General features: G+C 41.5%; 1 protein-coding gene across 5 annotated transcripts in view; it reads right to left on the bottom strand.

The window, feature by feature from the left end:
* The window catches only part of efr3a (EFR3 homolog A (S. cerevisiae)), a 217,255-nt gene that overhangs the window by 70,379 nt on the left and 129,058 nt on the right, over positions 1-17,818 (bottom strand). For all 5 annotated transcript variants that reach the window (XM_078173425.1, XM_078173427.1, XM_078173426.1 and 2 more), the window contains one exon: positions 5,427-5,567. In XM_078173425.1, coding sequence (XP_078029551.1) covers positions 5,427-5,567 — 141 coding nt within the window. The remainder of the gene's footprint in view (positions 1-5,426; positions 5,568-17,818) is intronic.

The raw sequence follows: 17,818 nt of genomic DNA, 5'->3' as shown, positions 1-17,818 counted from the left end.
ATCACTGACACTGGCTTATCACCAGTTAAAGGTGGTGGGATGGATCTATTGTTCATGATTTGAACGCATCATCCCTTCAGCCAAGATACTGACTCATTCCTTTACACAGGGAGAGTGATATGGAATGTCTGAGACAGTTTGTATGTGTGTGTGTGTGTGTGTGTGTGTGTGTGTGTGTGTGTGTTCAGGGACTATGTACTGCCATTAAATGCAGGGTGAAGAGTCCAATATATTTCCAGCGTTAGGAGGAAAAGGCCCCTGGGAGCCCATGATGTTCACACTGATAATGACTCCTCAGCTCAAATGGCCCCCAGTGGCAACACCACCCTCTGACTCCTCACACTCTATATTACTGCTGTCATTTCTACATGCATTACTGCTGCTGCTGATATGTAGGAGCAGAGTGATCGTTGATAGAATCACATATCTTTAGTATAAAAAGAAGAAAAGAAAATCAATCATAATTCAAAGCAGAGGGGGGAACGTCTTCTTCACATTAACTCAGCAGCACAAAGAGAGGACATGGCACAGCTGCAGACTGTAGCATCGGGGTTTAGATTTATCTAACATCTTACAACATCTAACTGCCAAAGTGTACGCGCAATGATCAACATTTTATTCTTCTTTCAGAGATGTCAGGTAGCTCACAGTGCTATAAAATGGATATGTAAAGATAGAAGACAGTGCTCAGTGTGTGACTGTAGTCAAATCTACCAAATACAAAAAGTACATCATGAGCTCAGACTCTTTTTGCAAACGTGCTAATACGTTAGCTTGTAATCAAACCTTCAGCTGGGGTGTTAACATACATTCTAGCATGATATTAAGCATGTATCATTTAGCTTTGCAGCGTCTAAGCATGCCAGGAGTATTGCCTTTTAGCAAATTAAATATAATGTGTAGCATTAAGCCATACTTCATTAGCAGACATGATTCATATTAACTGCTCCTACAGCAGTATCAGGTGTTTACTCCTATTATAGTGCTAGGAGGCAGGTGTTAACAAATTACAATGCATTTAACACTTGTTGAATTTTAAACATGCTTATAATCACATTAACAGGTAACACTCACAGGTACTAATCAGCATGTCTTTATGCTAAGACACTTAGCACGTGATGTTTAGAGTGCTAAACATGTAGAGCTCTGCCTCTGTCTGCTTGTGTCTGTGTGTTGTTATCTCCGTGAGTGCGATTGTGTGTGACTGCATTGGTGCGTGTCGGCTCATCTCTCTCGCTCTCTGATACATATTTTGTCATCAAAGCCAGATAATTTATATCAAATTTAATGTCGTTTACATTTTCAGGGTGTTTTCGTGCCAGCTTCCCTCATGGAAAAACAGACCAGGCACCAAAACTATCGCTGCAGATTGTGAGCTGGCCTGAGCACTCGGTGCCGCGCCGTTCAGTGTGAAAGGCCCAATAGGTTAACATGGGCACTGACAGCAAGCGGGCAGAGCTCCATGGTGCTTCCACTTCCACTGTGAGCCCGGCCTTAGCCTCTGAACTAGGGATGTCAGTTCTGATTTATTTTGCTCTTAACAGCCACACATCCATTAACGATTAACTAACTTGCTAATGTTTAAGGAAAAACAAGAAAAAAGGAAAAACACAAAACAACATGAAATACAAGAGACCTTTCCTTTTTCCTCTCCACTGACTCAGAGAGCTTTAGGACTGCATTTCGCAGCACTGCCAGAGATATTGGATAAAGGAGATACCCCACCGTAGGCTTATCCAATGTTAAGAAAACGGTTACTCTTCCTGTGTCCTAAGTGGGCGTGGTTAGCTCTCCCTCCAATCAGAGCCTGTTCTCCCTCAACCAATGAGAATGAAAATACATTCTTCCTATTATTGCAGCCTATTGTTGCACAAAGCTTGGGCATTTTTTTATTTATTACTAGCGGTAAATAACTGTTTGTAAGCTAACTGTGATTTTACCGCCTGTTCTGAGACGGACAGGGCTCAAACAAAGTTAACTTTCTCTTGATCTGTGCGGATGAAAAATGCAGCTTTAGTGTCAGAATATTGGTAAGATGTGTAGCTTGTGGAAAATGAACCCAATATTTACTTTAGTGACTATAGGGCGAAAGAATTGACCGTAAATTGTGATCACGTTCATTTTCCTCATTGACGACAATACATTCAGAGCTGCTGCAAGTCTCCTACGGGGGCGTGGCGCTGACGTCACTGAATCAGGAAGTGAGCTGAGTGGGGTATCTCGCTTTATCCAATATCTCTGGCACTGCCCATTTAGAGGTGAAACTTTAATGTTTTATGATGTAAACGTCTTCCCTTGTATTTCAGTTGGCGTTGTTAAAAGACAGCTAACTGCATTAACATGCGCAAACATAGTTCCCACTGCCCACCCTGCAGTCTTTCATGGTTAGCTAGACTTAACCAGTTTGTGGCGTAGCTCGTTTGCAATTACCTCTGGTAACGCTGTCTATTGCTACTGATAATGGGGCCCCTCTGGTCTCCCCCAGGTGAGTACCCTGCTTCATTTTGAACCACAAAACCCCTTTAGCATTGTTAACCATGCTAGCACTGCTAGCCCTGCTGACACCATAGACTGTAAAAATAATGGACATAGGCAGCGTGGCGTCACCAACTGGGTTGTGGACTCCTGTTTCAAAGCCTCAAGTTCGGAAGAAGAGTTTTTTTGGCACTTCCATGTTGGCTTCATGTTACAGCCCTGGAGGATGCTGCTTAGTTGACGCTGCTAACGGAGCTAACAGAGCTGCCAGTGAACACTGCTAACAATTCTAAAGGAGGTTTGCAACTCAAAACTGAGCCACTTACCTACTGGGGTGACCTGAGGGAGACCAGAACATGGGCACCACGTTTCGCCAGCAAAACTGTTTGGTAACTGCAGTGTTACTAGTGGTAATCACTGAAGAAGCTGCACTGCTAGCTCCTCCCAGATCTGGATGGTGCACGGTGAAGTAAACTGTAAAGTAGCAAAATTAGGCTAACCTATAGACTGACAAGCATAACTGGTCAAAAACATTCTCGGCAGTTAACCCATGACCTGTTAACCGGTGGCATCCTTACTCTGAACGTGTTTAGCATGTTTATGTTTGTATTTGTTTCATTTAACACGTCACCATGGATAAAGTTAGCATGGTGACATACCACCATTTTGCAATTCAGTGTTGTAGTGGACACTCTAGCATGCCATGTTAACATAATTCTCAAGGAATATCTTTGAGTTGAAGGAAATGAACCTTTTCATTTTGGACGGATCCTGTTGTGAACGAAGTAATCGCTGACACATCCTCTTTACTGATACATGTTGAGAATTTTCAGTCAAAACACACAGTTTGACCTGCATACTAACTAACTGAGTGACAACACCGTCCCTGGAGCCACACTGCTACCGCGGCTAAAAATACGAAATACAAAAACCCACTAATTTAAATATCTCCATGAGCCTGTCCTCCTGAAACTGCTGGGAATAAAAGGACCGAGGTGAAGCCTGCACTCAAAGCGGCTCAGCGGAGCGGAAACAGGCTGTGACAGAGGAAATCTCAGCGGGGCTCGGCTGTTCGCTTGGTAATTGTCCAATTTATGCGAAGCGTGCCGAGTGGCGGGGCAGAGCGGCCAATAGGAGCAGTGACGGGGATATTGAAATCCCAAGAGGGAGAGAGGCGGTCACCGGGCGGCGACGGTGTGCCACGTTCACACAGCAGCCGCCCGCGTGATAAGAGAGCTCATTTAATTTCCTCTGTGTGCTGGGAGTCTGCACTGAGGAGGGGGTGTGTGTGTGTGTGTGTTTGTGACAGAGTCAGAGCAGGTAGTGTACGTGAGAAAATAAATGTAAGTGAAAGAAGAAGAACACAAGTGTGTTATTGTGTCTACCTACCTGTGTGTGTGTGTGTGTGTGTGTGTGTGAGATACTGGACGACAGGTTTATTTGCTGTCCTGTCATCTCTCCTGCATCTGTGTCATGACTCCAGCATGTAATAAAGCAGGTTATGAATCTGAGTGCTGCAGTGTTTCTGCACAGTGAGGAGACGGCTGATCTTATGTCCCTTTTCCACCAGAATAAGCGTGTGTTCCCAGCTTCTTGAAACGTGAAAACCCAGTGAAAACAGTCTATATTACCAGTTGACTGGAGAAGCAGACGAGCAAGCCTTGTTGCTTTTAAACAGTGTGTCCCATTCGATGTCACAGTCAGGCCGGAAAACATTAGCAAAAGTAGAAAGCAGCATGGAGGCCTGTAAAAATGTTCCAATGGTTACTGTAAATTTCAAATAATAGCCTGGGCTATTATTTGCCTAAATCACTGAACTCAACAGGCCTATATTTGGGACAGGCTTTCAATTCCTTTTACACCAAGCTGTTGCTCAGCAAATATCAGGAAATACAATTAAACTGTTTATTTAAACCAGTATGAATATTAGCTGTATAAAAGTTAGGTTTCAGATAATATATCAATTTTGAATCTTTCATTTGATCTAACTCCGACAGACAGCACATCAGAGAGAGAGAAAGTGAGTCATGGTGCTTGAGGATTACAGCTCCCAGCATACTGACACAGCAGGAATATAAATAAATTATAGGGTAATGGAGAAATGGACACATAATTTGAGGTAGCCAACAACCCGGTTTCATACATCTGAAGAACTTCCAGAAAAAAAATGAACTGCTTTACCAGGCGTCTATTTGAGACAGGTGTTTATTTGTCAAAATGTGTAGCCACACTGGGCTAGTAAAAGGGACTGGGCGCTTCATTGATAGTTTTACAGTACTTCTTTTTATATATCCCTTACTTATTGAGTCTGTCTTTCAAACTCAGTGCAGACTAATTGAGAACTATGTTTAAGCTATGCTTGGGCGGCGACGGAAGGTATTTTGTGGTGCAAAGTCATTGCATCTCCCCAGTAAAGGGGCTTAAATTAGGGTGTTCACCAGGGTGTTGTATAACAATCGTCCATCGGAGCCGATAAATACCAGTGACTACTGCAATTATTTGACCTGGGTGTGAATGCCAGTTGCAACCTTCCCCATTACATACAAAAGCCAGATGTTAGCAGGTGTTAGTAAGGATGGGTACCAAACCCTGGTATTAAACGGGCCTATACATAAACAGAGATAAGCACAGGAAATATAAACAATATGTTCAAGAGTCTGCTGATAGATTTCTTTATCATGTGGTAACTACTGGAAACAAAGGGCTGTCTGAAAAGCAGGTAAAGGGCTTTCAAATATGTGAAACAGCAACATGATTTAGAAAAAGGCCAGCTGTACAATCTGTTTATAGTAAACGGACTAAAAACGGTCCTTTAACTGATCTGAACACCAAATGTGGTGATTTTGTCACACAAAAATGTTGATATCATTAAATCTGCTTTCATGTCGTTCCATTAGAGTCACACTTTTTGACACAGATACATTTAGACCACATAACATTCAGGTACTTACACCAACACAGGTCGGACAGCGTTGTTCATGTTGCCGTAGGCCGCCCTGCCCAGCAGCTCCCTGAAGCAGCTCTCTGCCAGCGCTGCCGGATTTTCCTCGCCATCCTGACCTGCCCCTGAAGGTGTGCTGGGGTGCCCCGCCCTGTCACACAGAGAGAGACGGTTTAGAAAGCGAATCCACATAAAAAACTTAAAGAGTCAGGCTAGCATCATTTCCTGAGCAGCAGGACAAAGACAGAAGACAGTGTTCGGAAAAGAAATAAAAAGCTTGAGGAGGTGAATTTAAGCTTGAACAGTGTTGTGTTTGTCAGTGTATCCAAAAAAATGACAATATTCTTCAGGTAATAAAGGACTGAAAGGCGGTAAAAATATACGAAAAAGCTTGTGCATGTGAGACTACAGGCCAAGAATCAATTCTTCATATCACACACACACACAGAGTCTGTGAAGAGAGAGGAGGATGAGGGAGTGCAATAACATTTAAAGGAAGAAAAGAAAGAAAAGAGAAAGCTTCAGGATATGAGAGAGATGGATGGAGAGAAAGAGAACGAGTGAAGACTGAAGGACTAAAGACGGAGGAGAGACTGAAAAGAAATCAATCAGAGCAGCTGAAAAAAAGGGAGAAATCAAATGAAAGAGTATCGACCAGCCTCAATCAGTGTGTGTGTGTGTGTGTGTGTGTGTGTGTGTGTGTAGTCAATCACTCCACATCAGGAGATAGCAACACTGCAAAAATGTGAGAGCAAAAAACATTATCTAGTATCAAGTAGTTTATATTGTGAGAAAGCTGCAAATCAGAGAAGCTGGAGCCTGCGTTTTATTGGATGAATGATGCATGATGGTTAATGAATCAATAAAGCTTGTGTCAAAAAAGTCTCTGAGGGTGAACTAATTGATCGAGTCATTGTTTCAGCACTATGTGTCTTATTTAAACAAGGCCCTGTAACTAATCATACTGTTTTTCTTCTATCCTGAAGAGCACAAAGTGGATGGATTAATGGACAGACAACCTGTGATAAGTTGAGTCTGAGCTGTGTGCATCAAACAGGATCCTGAAAACCAAACCCTGCTCATTCACTAATGTTTTCCTTAAGTTTTCTCTCAAATTTGTTCTCAAGAAAGATCGTACGAAAAGTCTACGACTCATTCACAACGTGCTCGTAAGATGAAGCGAGTGCCAGTTGATCCTAGTTAGCAAAGGTAAACGCCCACCAAATCCCCAAAACAGGGTGTGAGACTGCAGGGTCATGCGCACACACAGAAACTGAAGAAAAAGAAGTTGATTTAAGTCAAGAGTGCCCAACCGAAAGTCTGAGGGGGATGAAGCACCGGACTCCAATCATAAACAAAGATTTCTGTTTTGAAGTGGAGGGACTTTTGCAGAAAGTGAATACCAAACAAGCCGTCAAATACAGTAGCATCAATAGTAGATACTAGTCCATACCCACTGAGTACAGCATACCATACCATGACGAAAGCCTCTTTCACACAGAGCGCGATTTTTTCAGAGCAAGTGGAGAGCAAGGCGCGCAAGACAGGATTTGGGGGAGTACAGGCTCGTTCAGGAGCTACAGCTCCATGGTGACCGCTTCTGGGTCTACTTCGGCTCTTCTCTGCTACTGGACGTGCCGAGGTGTCGTCACTTCACGTCGCATTTTAGCCATTTTGAAGCATTTTTCTGTTGTTATAGCGCCACCCAGTTGCCAATTAGAGTTAAATTTCTCCAGTCACCTTGAGGCGTCCTGTTCTACATATCGACCAAGTTTAGTAAAAATCCATATGGCGGTTAGGCCTAGATAAGAAATGAGCTCTCTAGCGCCCCCATTTTGTTTGATGGGGTCAATAATGGAGGGGTCCCCTCAGATTATGTGTGGTCATATGCCTACAAAGTTGCGTGGTGATGGGTGAAACCCTTGAGATGTTATACACCTTTATGTGATGAGCCACGCCCTCCACAATATTCATTGCCTTATAGAAGCTCAGTTTTAGTAAGTTTTCCAACTTTTGCCAAGAGGGAACTTTAGATATTGGTCCCTAGATTATGTTCACCCAGTTTCATGCAGATCGCTCAAACTTCCTAGGAAGAGATCCATTTGAAGTGTTTTTCAAAAAATTCAAAATGGTGGAAAATCTATATAAGCGGAAGTTATGGGTTCTTGAGGCAAATGTGTTCCTCATGAGGAGAGGCATCTCTGTGCAAAGTTTCATGTCTCTACGACATACGGGGCATGAGATATGCCCATTCAAAGTTTGACATTTCAGTCGGTTGCTATAGCGCCCCCCTTTGGCCAATTGATGTAATACTGCTTCATTCTCATCCTGCTATGACCCTCTACCACTGTGCCAAATTTCACATGGATTGACCAAGTCAGTTTTTCGAGTTTTCGTCATTATATAGTAAGATAATGCACCACAAACACATGAAATACAGGTTAATAAACTGCCTGACCCGCAAACTGCAAACAGTCATTACAGCCACACAGTTGTCAGGACTGAGGACTGAGATGAATGCCACAGTGTTCTCCAAGCTGTGCTTGTGTTCAGAGGCAGACAGAGAGAGGTGGAGAGAAGGTGAAAGTGGACAATTTTAAGCAATGGAGTTTACATCCATGTCTGTGAAAACATGGATAATTCTGAGATATCACCTTGTCAAGAATGAGACGGACAGAAGCCCAATGTTCTTTGCTGCTTAAGTCTGCCTTAACATTTGCACAAAAACTCTATTTACCATGAACTTTAAGTTAATGTTGTTATTTTCTATTGTTTTACATGGCTGGAACGCAATATTACAGATAACTTTTTCAAATACACTCATCATGATACAATGAAACCTCTTCACAGTTTAAAAGAAGAAAGGCAGTCAGGCTAAAGAAACATCTGAAGAAGAGCTCACAGCCTGTCCACTTTAATCTTAATCACAAGTTTATTGGGCACAATGTGTCAACACGGAGATCTTTGATGGTTCACAATAAAACATGAGAAGAGTCTCTGAACGAAGACGTTGTTCCTAATAAAACTAAAACTGAACTACAAATAAAACCTGACAAAAGGTAAGAGCTTCTTCTTTCACAGTTTTATGATGAATAATTGAGTGCGTCCTAGTGTTGCAGTTCAAACATTCTCTTTACACCTGACCAGGCTTTGAAAGCTCAGATCCTGAAAAAAAACATTCTTAATGAAGATCATCACCACCTTCACAAACATTTTGTTTACTACCTGATAAAGAAAAAAGAAGGGGATTCTGAGCAGCATATCTTTAGGTTGAAATGAGGTATTATTTTAAATCTGAATACTGCTGATAAGAGCCAATAAGAGAAAGGGTTTCAGGCTGCTGCTGCTTTAAGAAGAATTCTGATTCCAGAAACCAACAGTATTAAGCCTGATTAATAAGATGTACTGTAGGAGGTTTGAGACAATGGGGATGAAGAGGAGGTTTGAACAAGACAGTGGAATCAAATGAAGAACACAAAGATGAAAGCATCAAGAAAATGGAGAGGGAGAAAGACAGCGAGGGGGTGGACAGTCAACAGAAACTAAATAAGCATCTTGATGGACTAAAGCAGATGAGGGGAGAGCTGCACACTGCAAAAAATATGGAGCAAACAATGCAATATAATCCCAAACCTGGAGTTATCAGTCACACTTCAGGTATTAGGAGCCTAGTATATAAATCTGACCCGAAGAAGAAAGGCAGGCTGGTTTTATTTTTCAAGGTACATTTTTCAGTCAGTTCAGCTCATGGTTAAGACTATGATAGAGTTCTTATCTGGTACAATATAATGATGAAAACTGTGTGTGTTCCACGTTTTTCTCCTCACTGACTTGGTCAATCCATGTGAAATTTGGCACAGTGGTAGAGGGTCATGGGAGGATGCCAATGAAGCAATATTACATCAATTGGCCAAAGGGGGGCGCTATAGAAAACCGATTGAAATGTCAAACTTTGAATGGGCATATCTCATGCCCCGTATGTCGTAGAGACATGAAACTTTGCACAGAGATGCCTCTCCTCATGAGGAACACATTTGCCTCAAGAACCCATAACTTCCGCTTATATAGATTTTCCACCATTTTGAATTTTTTGAAAAACACTTCAAATGGATCTCTTCCTAGGAAGTTTGAGCGATCTGCATGAAACTGGGTGAACATAATCTAGGGACCAATATCTAAAGTTCCCTCTTGGCAAAAGTTGGAAAACTTACTAAAACTGAGCTTCTATAAGGCAATGAATATTGTGGAGGGCGTGGCTCATCACATAAAGGTGTATAACATCTCAAGGGTTTCACCCATCACCACGCAACTTTGTAGGCATATGACCACACATAATCTGAGGGGACCCCTCCATTATTGACCCCATCAAACAAAATGGGGGCGCTAGAGAGCTCATTTCTTATCTAGGCCTAACCGCCATATGGATTTTTACTAAACTTGGTCGATATGTAGAACAGGACGCCTCAAGGTGACTGGAGAAATTTAACTCTAATTGGCAACTGGGTGGCGCTATAACAACAGAAAAATGCTTCAAAATGTCTAAAATGCGGCCGATTGCTGTGGCTCCCCCTGGACTGGTTGTTTAAGTATTGTTTGAAGAATCCTTTTATTAGAGATGCACTGATCCAATTCTTTCAAGTTCTGATGCCAGAACGTGGACATCTGCTGATACCAGAGCTCATCTGTTGCATAAAATTTGCAATGCATTAAAATTAAATGTTTTTCAAAGTAATTTATATGAAATGTAGGTTAATGGGTTCCTGGGCCCAGACCTTTTGAATCCACCCAGTCTACTTATTTGAGTTGAATGATTTATCTGGCATTGTGGCGTGAAATACAGTTTCTCGGTTAAAGTTAAAAACAACCAATGAGCGCCGCAGTCGGACTCAATTAGCCAATCAGCGCTATTGCGGGCACTAATACTGTTGTCCTACTGTTGCCAAGCGTTGTGACAGAACCAATGAGTGGTAAAAACAACAACAGCAAGTGTCACAGACAACATAGACGCTACTATCAAGGTTGTACATGTTAAATCAACAAATTCTCTCGATATCGCCCGACATTGTAGTTTGTTTTCTTCGCTCTGCTTCACTTTTATTACCCAGCAAAACAGGTATTGTGGGCATGACTACATGTCAGCGTGGACTTAAAATGACTTCAGATTCAGGTGGGCGTGTTGTTCCCTAGTGTTGGGTTATGAAGAATTGAATCGCCCTCCCCACAGACATACGTTACAGTGAATGCAATGTCAAACTGAAGATGGAAATGCAGAGTGACGCGTCGTCAATTCTGTCTGATATCAGGTAGGGTTAAGCAGGCTTCAAAGTGTCCAGTAGCAAACTGACAACTCTCCCATGAGGTTTTCAAAGTGAATTTTTGAAATAATAGTTCAAGAACTGTCTGAAGAAATAAATGTCTTTGTATTCCAACATGTTCTGGGCTTGGAGCAGGCAATTAACCTCTGTGCTAAAGGTGCTAGCGTAGCATAGCTTGCAGCCATCCTAACACAGCCTCAGGGACATTCTCCATGAATGTTTAAACTGCAGTTGGAAAGAAATGGACAAGCCTTTGTTCATTTGACCTGGGGGTGGCGTCATAAGGTCTTTTCAGAGGTAAGCAACATTCCGCTTGGATCCACAGGACTTACTGTGCTCCTCATGTGAATGGACAGGTGCTCCATGAATAAAGGCCAGGCTCTCAATTTCAACATCAGACTATGGAATCCGGATCAGCACATGGATCAGTGACATCAGTTTGATATCCGATAAGTGAACTACGTCAATATTTGAACTTGACACTGATAGTGTGTAGCAATCTGCTATCAACCAGTCATACCCTTACAACTGGATTGGATTGGTCACAACTTAACTTGTTATATAATTGAAAAGTTTCACCTGCCAGCCAATAAAAATAAGTCTTCTTCATGGCCAATGGCCTACATCTCTGTAATATGACTAGCTGACAAAAAGCCTGAAGTTTAAGTTAAATGAAGCTTGAGCAGAGAGTTGAGGTGTTAAATCAGCGTGCTCGCTGTGTATGGTACTGTAGGGCCGCCCCAAGGGTCTTCGTTAGTATTTATAACGGATCAATCTGATGCAATGTGATTATATTGTCCTAAACAATTTACAGTGTATTAAGTAACAAGATCAACAACTCAGATAAAAGATAATAAATAATCCTCAAACATTCTCAAACAATTATCGACAAAATCTCACTTCAAGGACCAGAAAAACGACCAGAATGGAGCTTGTGGTGACATGGTTTTATTATCTGACCAAATGATTTTAACAAACTAGAATTACTACCTTGTGGTTGTATGCCTCTGCACACCAGATCTATACAATCAGCACAGTTTCAAGGTGGACACCTGAGAGGAGTGTTACCAATTAAGTATCTGACCAAATGTCTCCCCTTCTGTTCCTGAGATATGACGTTAATTAATGGTCAGAATGTTTATAATGATGTCACAGTGAAGCTGACCTTTGACCTCTTGGATATGGAATGTCATCACTTCATTATTTTATCCTGTTAGACATTTTTGTGAGGATTTGTCATAATAAGCACATGAATTCTTGAGTTATGGCCAAAAACATATTTTGTGAGGTCACACTCACTTCGACCTTCGACCACAAAATTTTAATCAGTTTATTCTTCAGTCCAAGTGGACGTTTGTGCCATATTTAAAATCCCCCAAGCTGTTCTTGAGATATTGCGTTCATGAGAATGAGATGGATGCAAAGTCACAGTGACCTTGATTTTTGATCCATGACCACCAAAATCGACTTGGTTCATCCTTAGTCCAAGTAAACATTTGTGCCAAATTTGAAGGAATTCCCTCAAGGTGTTTTGAGATAGCGCGTTCACAAGAATGAGACAGACAAGGTTACAGTGACCTTGACCTTTGACCTCTGACCACCAAAATCTGATCACTTCAAGTAAACATTTGCGCCAAACTAGAAGAAATATCCTCAAGGCGTTCTTGAGATACCATGTTTACAAGGATGTGATGTACATAGGGACAACCCGATAGCCACTGCTATCGCTGGCACAGAGGCATAAAAGGATTCAGTGTTCGCTTGACCTTGTCAAGTAGTTCTAGTTGCCTAACTTCACCGAAACTTGACAATAAAGACAGCAGATCGGAAAAGACTGAAGTTACTGTATGTTTACAATAAATAATCTTGACTGATGCAAGAAGACATGGATGCTAACAGCGGTCTCAACAAATTACCACCACTTAAACCTCTGCTTTCAAGGAAGGACAGTCATTATTCACAAGACTACAGGAGGTCACTTGTAAACAAAATGTAAATATGGGCCTATTTAGGGATTTGAACGAATGCCCCGTGCTGTCTTTTCTGGAAACAGTCTCTATTAGCATCCCATATCTGTTCCACTGCAGCCTCGCTGAACCTGCAGCTCTACATACAAGACACAATGTCTTGTGTACAAGTTTGTCATTTCCTGCGGTTGGCAAGAATCCACAGTTCTGGCAGGCGACCAAACTGGCTTCCCGTTTTGTGTTATATTGATAAAATAATGCAATAGTAAATCACTTCCGCTGCAATAAGCCTGGTCACAGATGGACTGTAGGCAGTCGGGTCTCAGGAGGGAAACAATGCAATTACTGTCGGCCCACACAGGCGGTTCAGGGGAAATTAAATGCTTATTGCTTGTTAAAAACACGGACATCAGAGATAAAAAATAAAAATCTGTCCTATAATAGAAGCTGGGCTGGTGCCATTTAACGAAGTGGCCAAAAAAAACTCAGTGAAGCTGAAGATTGCTTCTCATGAAGAAAATACTGTAAGTGTTAAGTGTTAAACTCTTCCTGAGGACTAAAGAACACAGTTCATTTAAACTGTAGAGAGGATCCTGCAGGCTTCATTTACCACGTTGTAATCAATCAAAGGCAATAGGTAGAAATTACGCACGACATATGTAGAAATGTCAAATATAATGTAATGGTGCAGCTATAAAAAAAATGCTGCCATGGCTTTGAATATTTGGAAGCGGTGGTGATTGAATATTAATAACTGCAACCTTTATTGTTTTAGGAGTTTACAAACATGCAAGAGCCAAGTATTTTGTGCTGGATAAACTTGGACCAAATTATATCCTACATTTAGTGCTGAAATTAACTTTTAATTTCACTTTTAATTAGAGTTCACGCCCTGAGGGGGCAGGCGCTATATTGAGTTTGTGCCGGTTTATTCGTATTATTTGTCATCAGCAGCCTCGGCTCAAATTGCCCCGAGCTGGAATGAGCTAAAAACATGAAACTTGCCCCATTAACTGGAAATGATGTTAAATGCTTCCCAAGAATATGACCCCAACTGGGCACTGAAATTAACGCCCATAAACACACTGTTGAAAAGGCCACACCCTTCACATCGTAAGTACGACTGACTTGAAATTTGGCACACATATCCAGCTCAGTGCGTTCTAAAAAAAAAAGCCTCTTAGATCATGTAAGTCCACCATGATGGATTTTATGCAAATTTGCATAATGTGAAAAACGGTAAAATGAATAAACTCTTTAAATTTTGATTCTATCAGTAACAAACTTGGGATATGGCCTTATGGGACTGAGAAACACATTTGAATGACTAAGATTGGACGGAAAACATGGCCGCCATCAATCAAGGTCTTCACAAAGAGTGGGACTTAGCAGTTAACTGACTGTGACTCATTAGCGATCTGTCTCATCATCATAAATCTTGGTGGATATTGTACATACATGTTGGAGAAGACCCAACCCATGGGGGGCTCCACAAACACCACAATGTGTACCTCAAAGCCTGGTGGACAGAACTCCCCCAAATTTGGTGCACATGCTCTGACAGCAAGTGTTATTTAAGATCTATTGTATTATAATGACTTATATATATATATATATATATATATATATATATATGTTGCACAGGGAGTTTGCAATCTTGTTGTATGCTTGCTCATATAATGACAAATAAAGGTCTTTTTCATATCTGTTTGCAGAGATTAGTGTCTGAATATTTGGGGGATACATGGCTTGTGAAAAATGGGTTCAATATTTACTTCCTTTGACTATGGGGCAAAATGATTTGTGCTGATGTTCATTTCTGTGATTGGAGTGAAGAGACTTAGGACCTGCCACTAGTCTTCTAAAGCGGCAGTACACTGGAGAAGCCCACGCTCAACAGACAAGGAAATGATTTTAAAATGTGTCGTCTTCTTTCTGGACTGTCTCTGGTTTAAAGCAGGCAGAGATTCTGTGTTGCATTTCTCTCCTCTCATTTTTTCATCTCTCAACAATCCCTCAAAGTAATTTTGAGAGGATTACTTCATTATTCTATTTAGAAAATTTCGTGTGTAAATATGTGAATCTAATTAAGTAGCTCTGAAGAGGTTAAATAAAGAAAAGGTGCAGAGAGGCTGAGATGTGTGACGTCAGTGATGAAGGGAATGAAGAACAAAAAAGAGGTCAAAGTCGTTTTCAAGGTGGCTAAAACACAACACAGCGTGTGTGAGTGTGTGTGTGTTGTTGAACAACACAAGCAAGCATTTAATTGTGAAAGGAGGAGAGCTTTTCTTGGTTCTCTGAGCCTCCACCTCTGGTTTCTGCACTCCGACCACGTCCGTCCTCCCTGAGAAGCAATTAACAGAATCAAGCGCCCTTGACCGCGGCTTCCCACTGGGTCCACCGAGGCTCGATTAGAAAGCCCACAACACACCGCTGCAGGGGCAAAGTGACCACGGCTGTGGTTGGGAACATTTTCCGAAGCAAATTTGTGTCTGTCCGTCCAGGAGAAAGAAAAAAAAGAAAACAAAAAACAGAGACAGTTCTTCCTCTGGAGCAGTTATTCCCTCAGAGGCCGATGTCAAACTGTGGTTTTGTGACGAGCGCTGAGTCACGCAATTAAACTGACAAACCCCAACTCTGCTGATGGACATTTTGTTTGAACGGATGCTGCTGGACTGCAGTGATGCTGAGCTGATCAAAGGAGGGGGGTCAGACAACTGTGGCAACATCATCAGAACTAATGTCCACCTGACATTTACAGGGCGTCTCTATTCAAAGTGCAGCTGAACTGAACAGCACCATTTGCACCAACTCTGCAACTCTACAAAACCTTTGTCCTATTTTGTTTCATATTTTTGGTTTTACGGTTAAAAAAAAAAATTATGTAACACAAAATATACATTTCCCCATAATCACAATGTTTTTAAATTACATGCTACATCCACGGAAACTAGTTATTTGGTCAGTATATTAAACATAACTCCGTTTATAATACTGAAACGTCACCTAACTTAAAATCACTGCAATCCCATTCCCCTTTTCTGGTCTTCATTCACAGAGTTCTACCTTAACACAAGTCACATTTAAGACTTTACCAGTGCCACTTTGAATAATTTTACATCGACCAAAACTGAAGTAATCTAGAATTACCGCCCCACAGTTGTATGCCTTCATGCACCAATCAAGTTTCTCTTAAAGTATACATCCATGTCTGTGAAAATATCCATGCTTCACTCCTACTGTCCCCACGACAGCACAGAAGATCTACCTAATCAGTTTCAAGGTGGACACCCAAGATAAGTGTCACCAATTCAGTATCTGATCAAATGTCTCCCCTTCTGTTCCTGAGATATGACTGTGAGTAATGGCCAGAAAAGTGTTTTATGCAGAACATTATGATGTCACAGTGAAGCTGACCTTTGACCTTTTGGATATAAAATGTCATCACTACATTATTTTATCCTGTTGGACATTTGTATGAAGTTTTGTCATAATTAGCAAAGGAATTCTTGAGTTATGGCCAAAAATATTTTGTCATAGTGACCTTGATCTTTGACCTTCAGCCACAAAATTCTGATCTGTTTTTTTCTTCAGTCCAAGTGGATGTTTGTGTCAAATTTTAGATAATTCCCTTAAGGTGTTCTTGAGATATTGCATTTTGCAACAGACAAGATCAAAGTGACCTTTGACCTCCAACATCTAATCAGTTCATCGCTGAGTCCAAGTCAATGTTTGTGCCAGATCTGTAGAAACTGTTTCATGCTGTTCTTGTGATACTGTGTTCACGAGAATGAGATGGATGCAAGGTCACATAGACCTTGACCTCTGACCACCAAAATCTCATCAGTTCATCTTCCAGTCCAAGTGAATATTTGTGCCAAATTTGAAGGATTTCCCTCAAGCTGTTCTTGGGATATCATGTTCATGAAACGAGACAGACAAGGTCACAGCGACTTTGACTTTTGACCTTTTACCACCAATCACAAATCAGTTCATTATTGAGTCCACCTGTGGACCTTTGTACCACATTTGAAGAAATTCCCTTAAGGCGTTCTTGAGATATGTGTTCACAAGGACGGGACGGATGGATGGACAACCCAAAAACATAATGTCTCTGACCATGGCTGTCACCGGCGCAGAGACATGACAAAGAATGAACTGAACTGACATTAATAATGTAGGTTTCGGAACAGTTTTGCCCAAATGTTCATTATAATATTTAAAAAGAAGACTTTTCTGTCTCATGGTGCAGACAGGCTAAGAACAGAAGTGGGAAATATTGTTTGTAAGTTTTCTTGCTGATTTTGTTTTTCTCACTGTACATGTGGGATTTCACTGTTTTGATTCCCAAACCCAGTGGGTCGGGTCCAATCGGGCTCAGGCAGAGAATCAGATCTCTAACTGTAACCGGTCTGTGCTTGAATTCATACCCAAATAAATGGCCGAATAGGGCAACAGACGAGCGTGGCTGCAGTCTTAAAAAACTACTTCATTGAAGCCACGTCACGATCCCACCACCCCTGGCTCATCCTTGTTATCATCTGCTCACAAATTCCCTGATTTCCACTGTACGTCAACTTAAAAAATTAAATAATGAACTCAGACTTTAGAGGCCTCCATATTTACTTACGTGCGAGGGTGTGTTGCATGTGACGTCTTTGTCATTGTTCTTTTGTGCATGTGGGTCAGTTTAAGACCGTGACCAGTTAAAAATGGACATTGTCCACTTTAACAAAAATTACATGAAAAGCCAAACAAAAATATTAGATTTGAGTATCAAGCACTGAGCTTTGTAGCGTGAGCGTAGCCTTAGGCATGAATTAATGACGGACGAGGCAGAGACACTGGACAGACTGAGGAAAGGAACAGTATATTCCACGTCATGTGTTTTCATCCTGACTGCGTGCTGTGATTGCACGGAGCTGCTTGTGATTGCGAACGTGTGAACCCAGCGACATGACAATGTGACATATGCAGCGTGATTACAGATGACAATCATGATGATTACTGTGCAGTTTGGACTCTTTACCCTGATGGTCGGGAGGTGATGCATTTCTTCAACAGACTTCCCACTCTTTTTTTCTCCAGGATATTTTCAATGATACTGAGATGGAATGACA

This window comes from Epinephelus lanceolatus, chromosome 12 (genome assembly GCF_041903045.1).
Source record: "Epinephelus lanceolatus isolate andai-2023 chromosome 12, ASM4190304v1, whole genome shotgun sequence".
In the NCBI taxonomy this organism is placed as follows: Eukaryota; Metazoa; Chordata; class Actinopteri; order Perciformes; family Serranidae; genus Epinephelus; species Epinephelus lanceolatus.
Note: the sequence above shows the minus strand (reverse complement) of the source record. Positions and strands in the feature narration are given on the sequence as shown.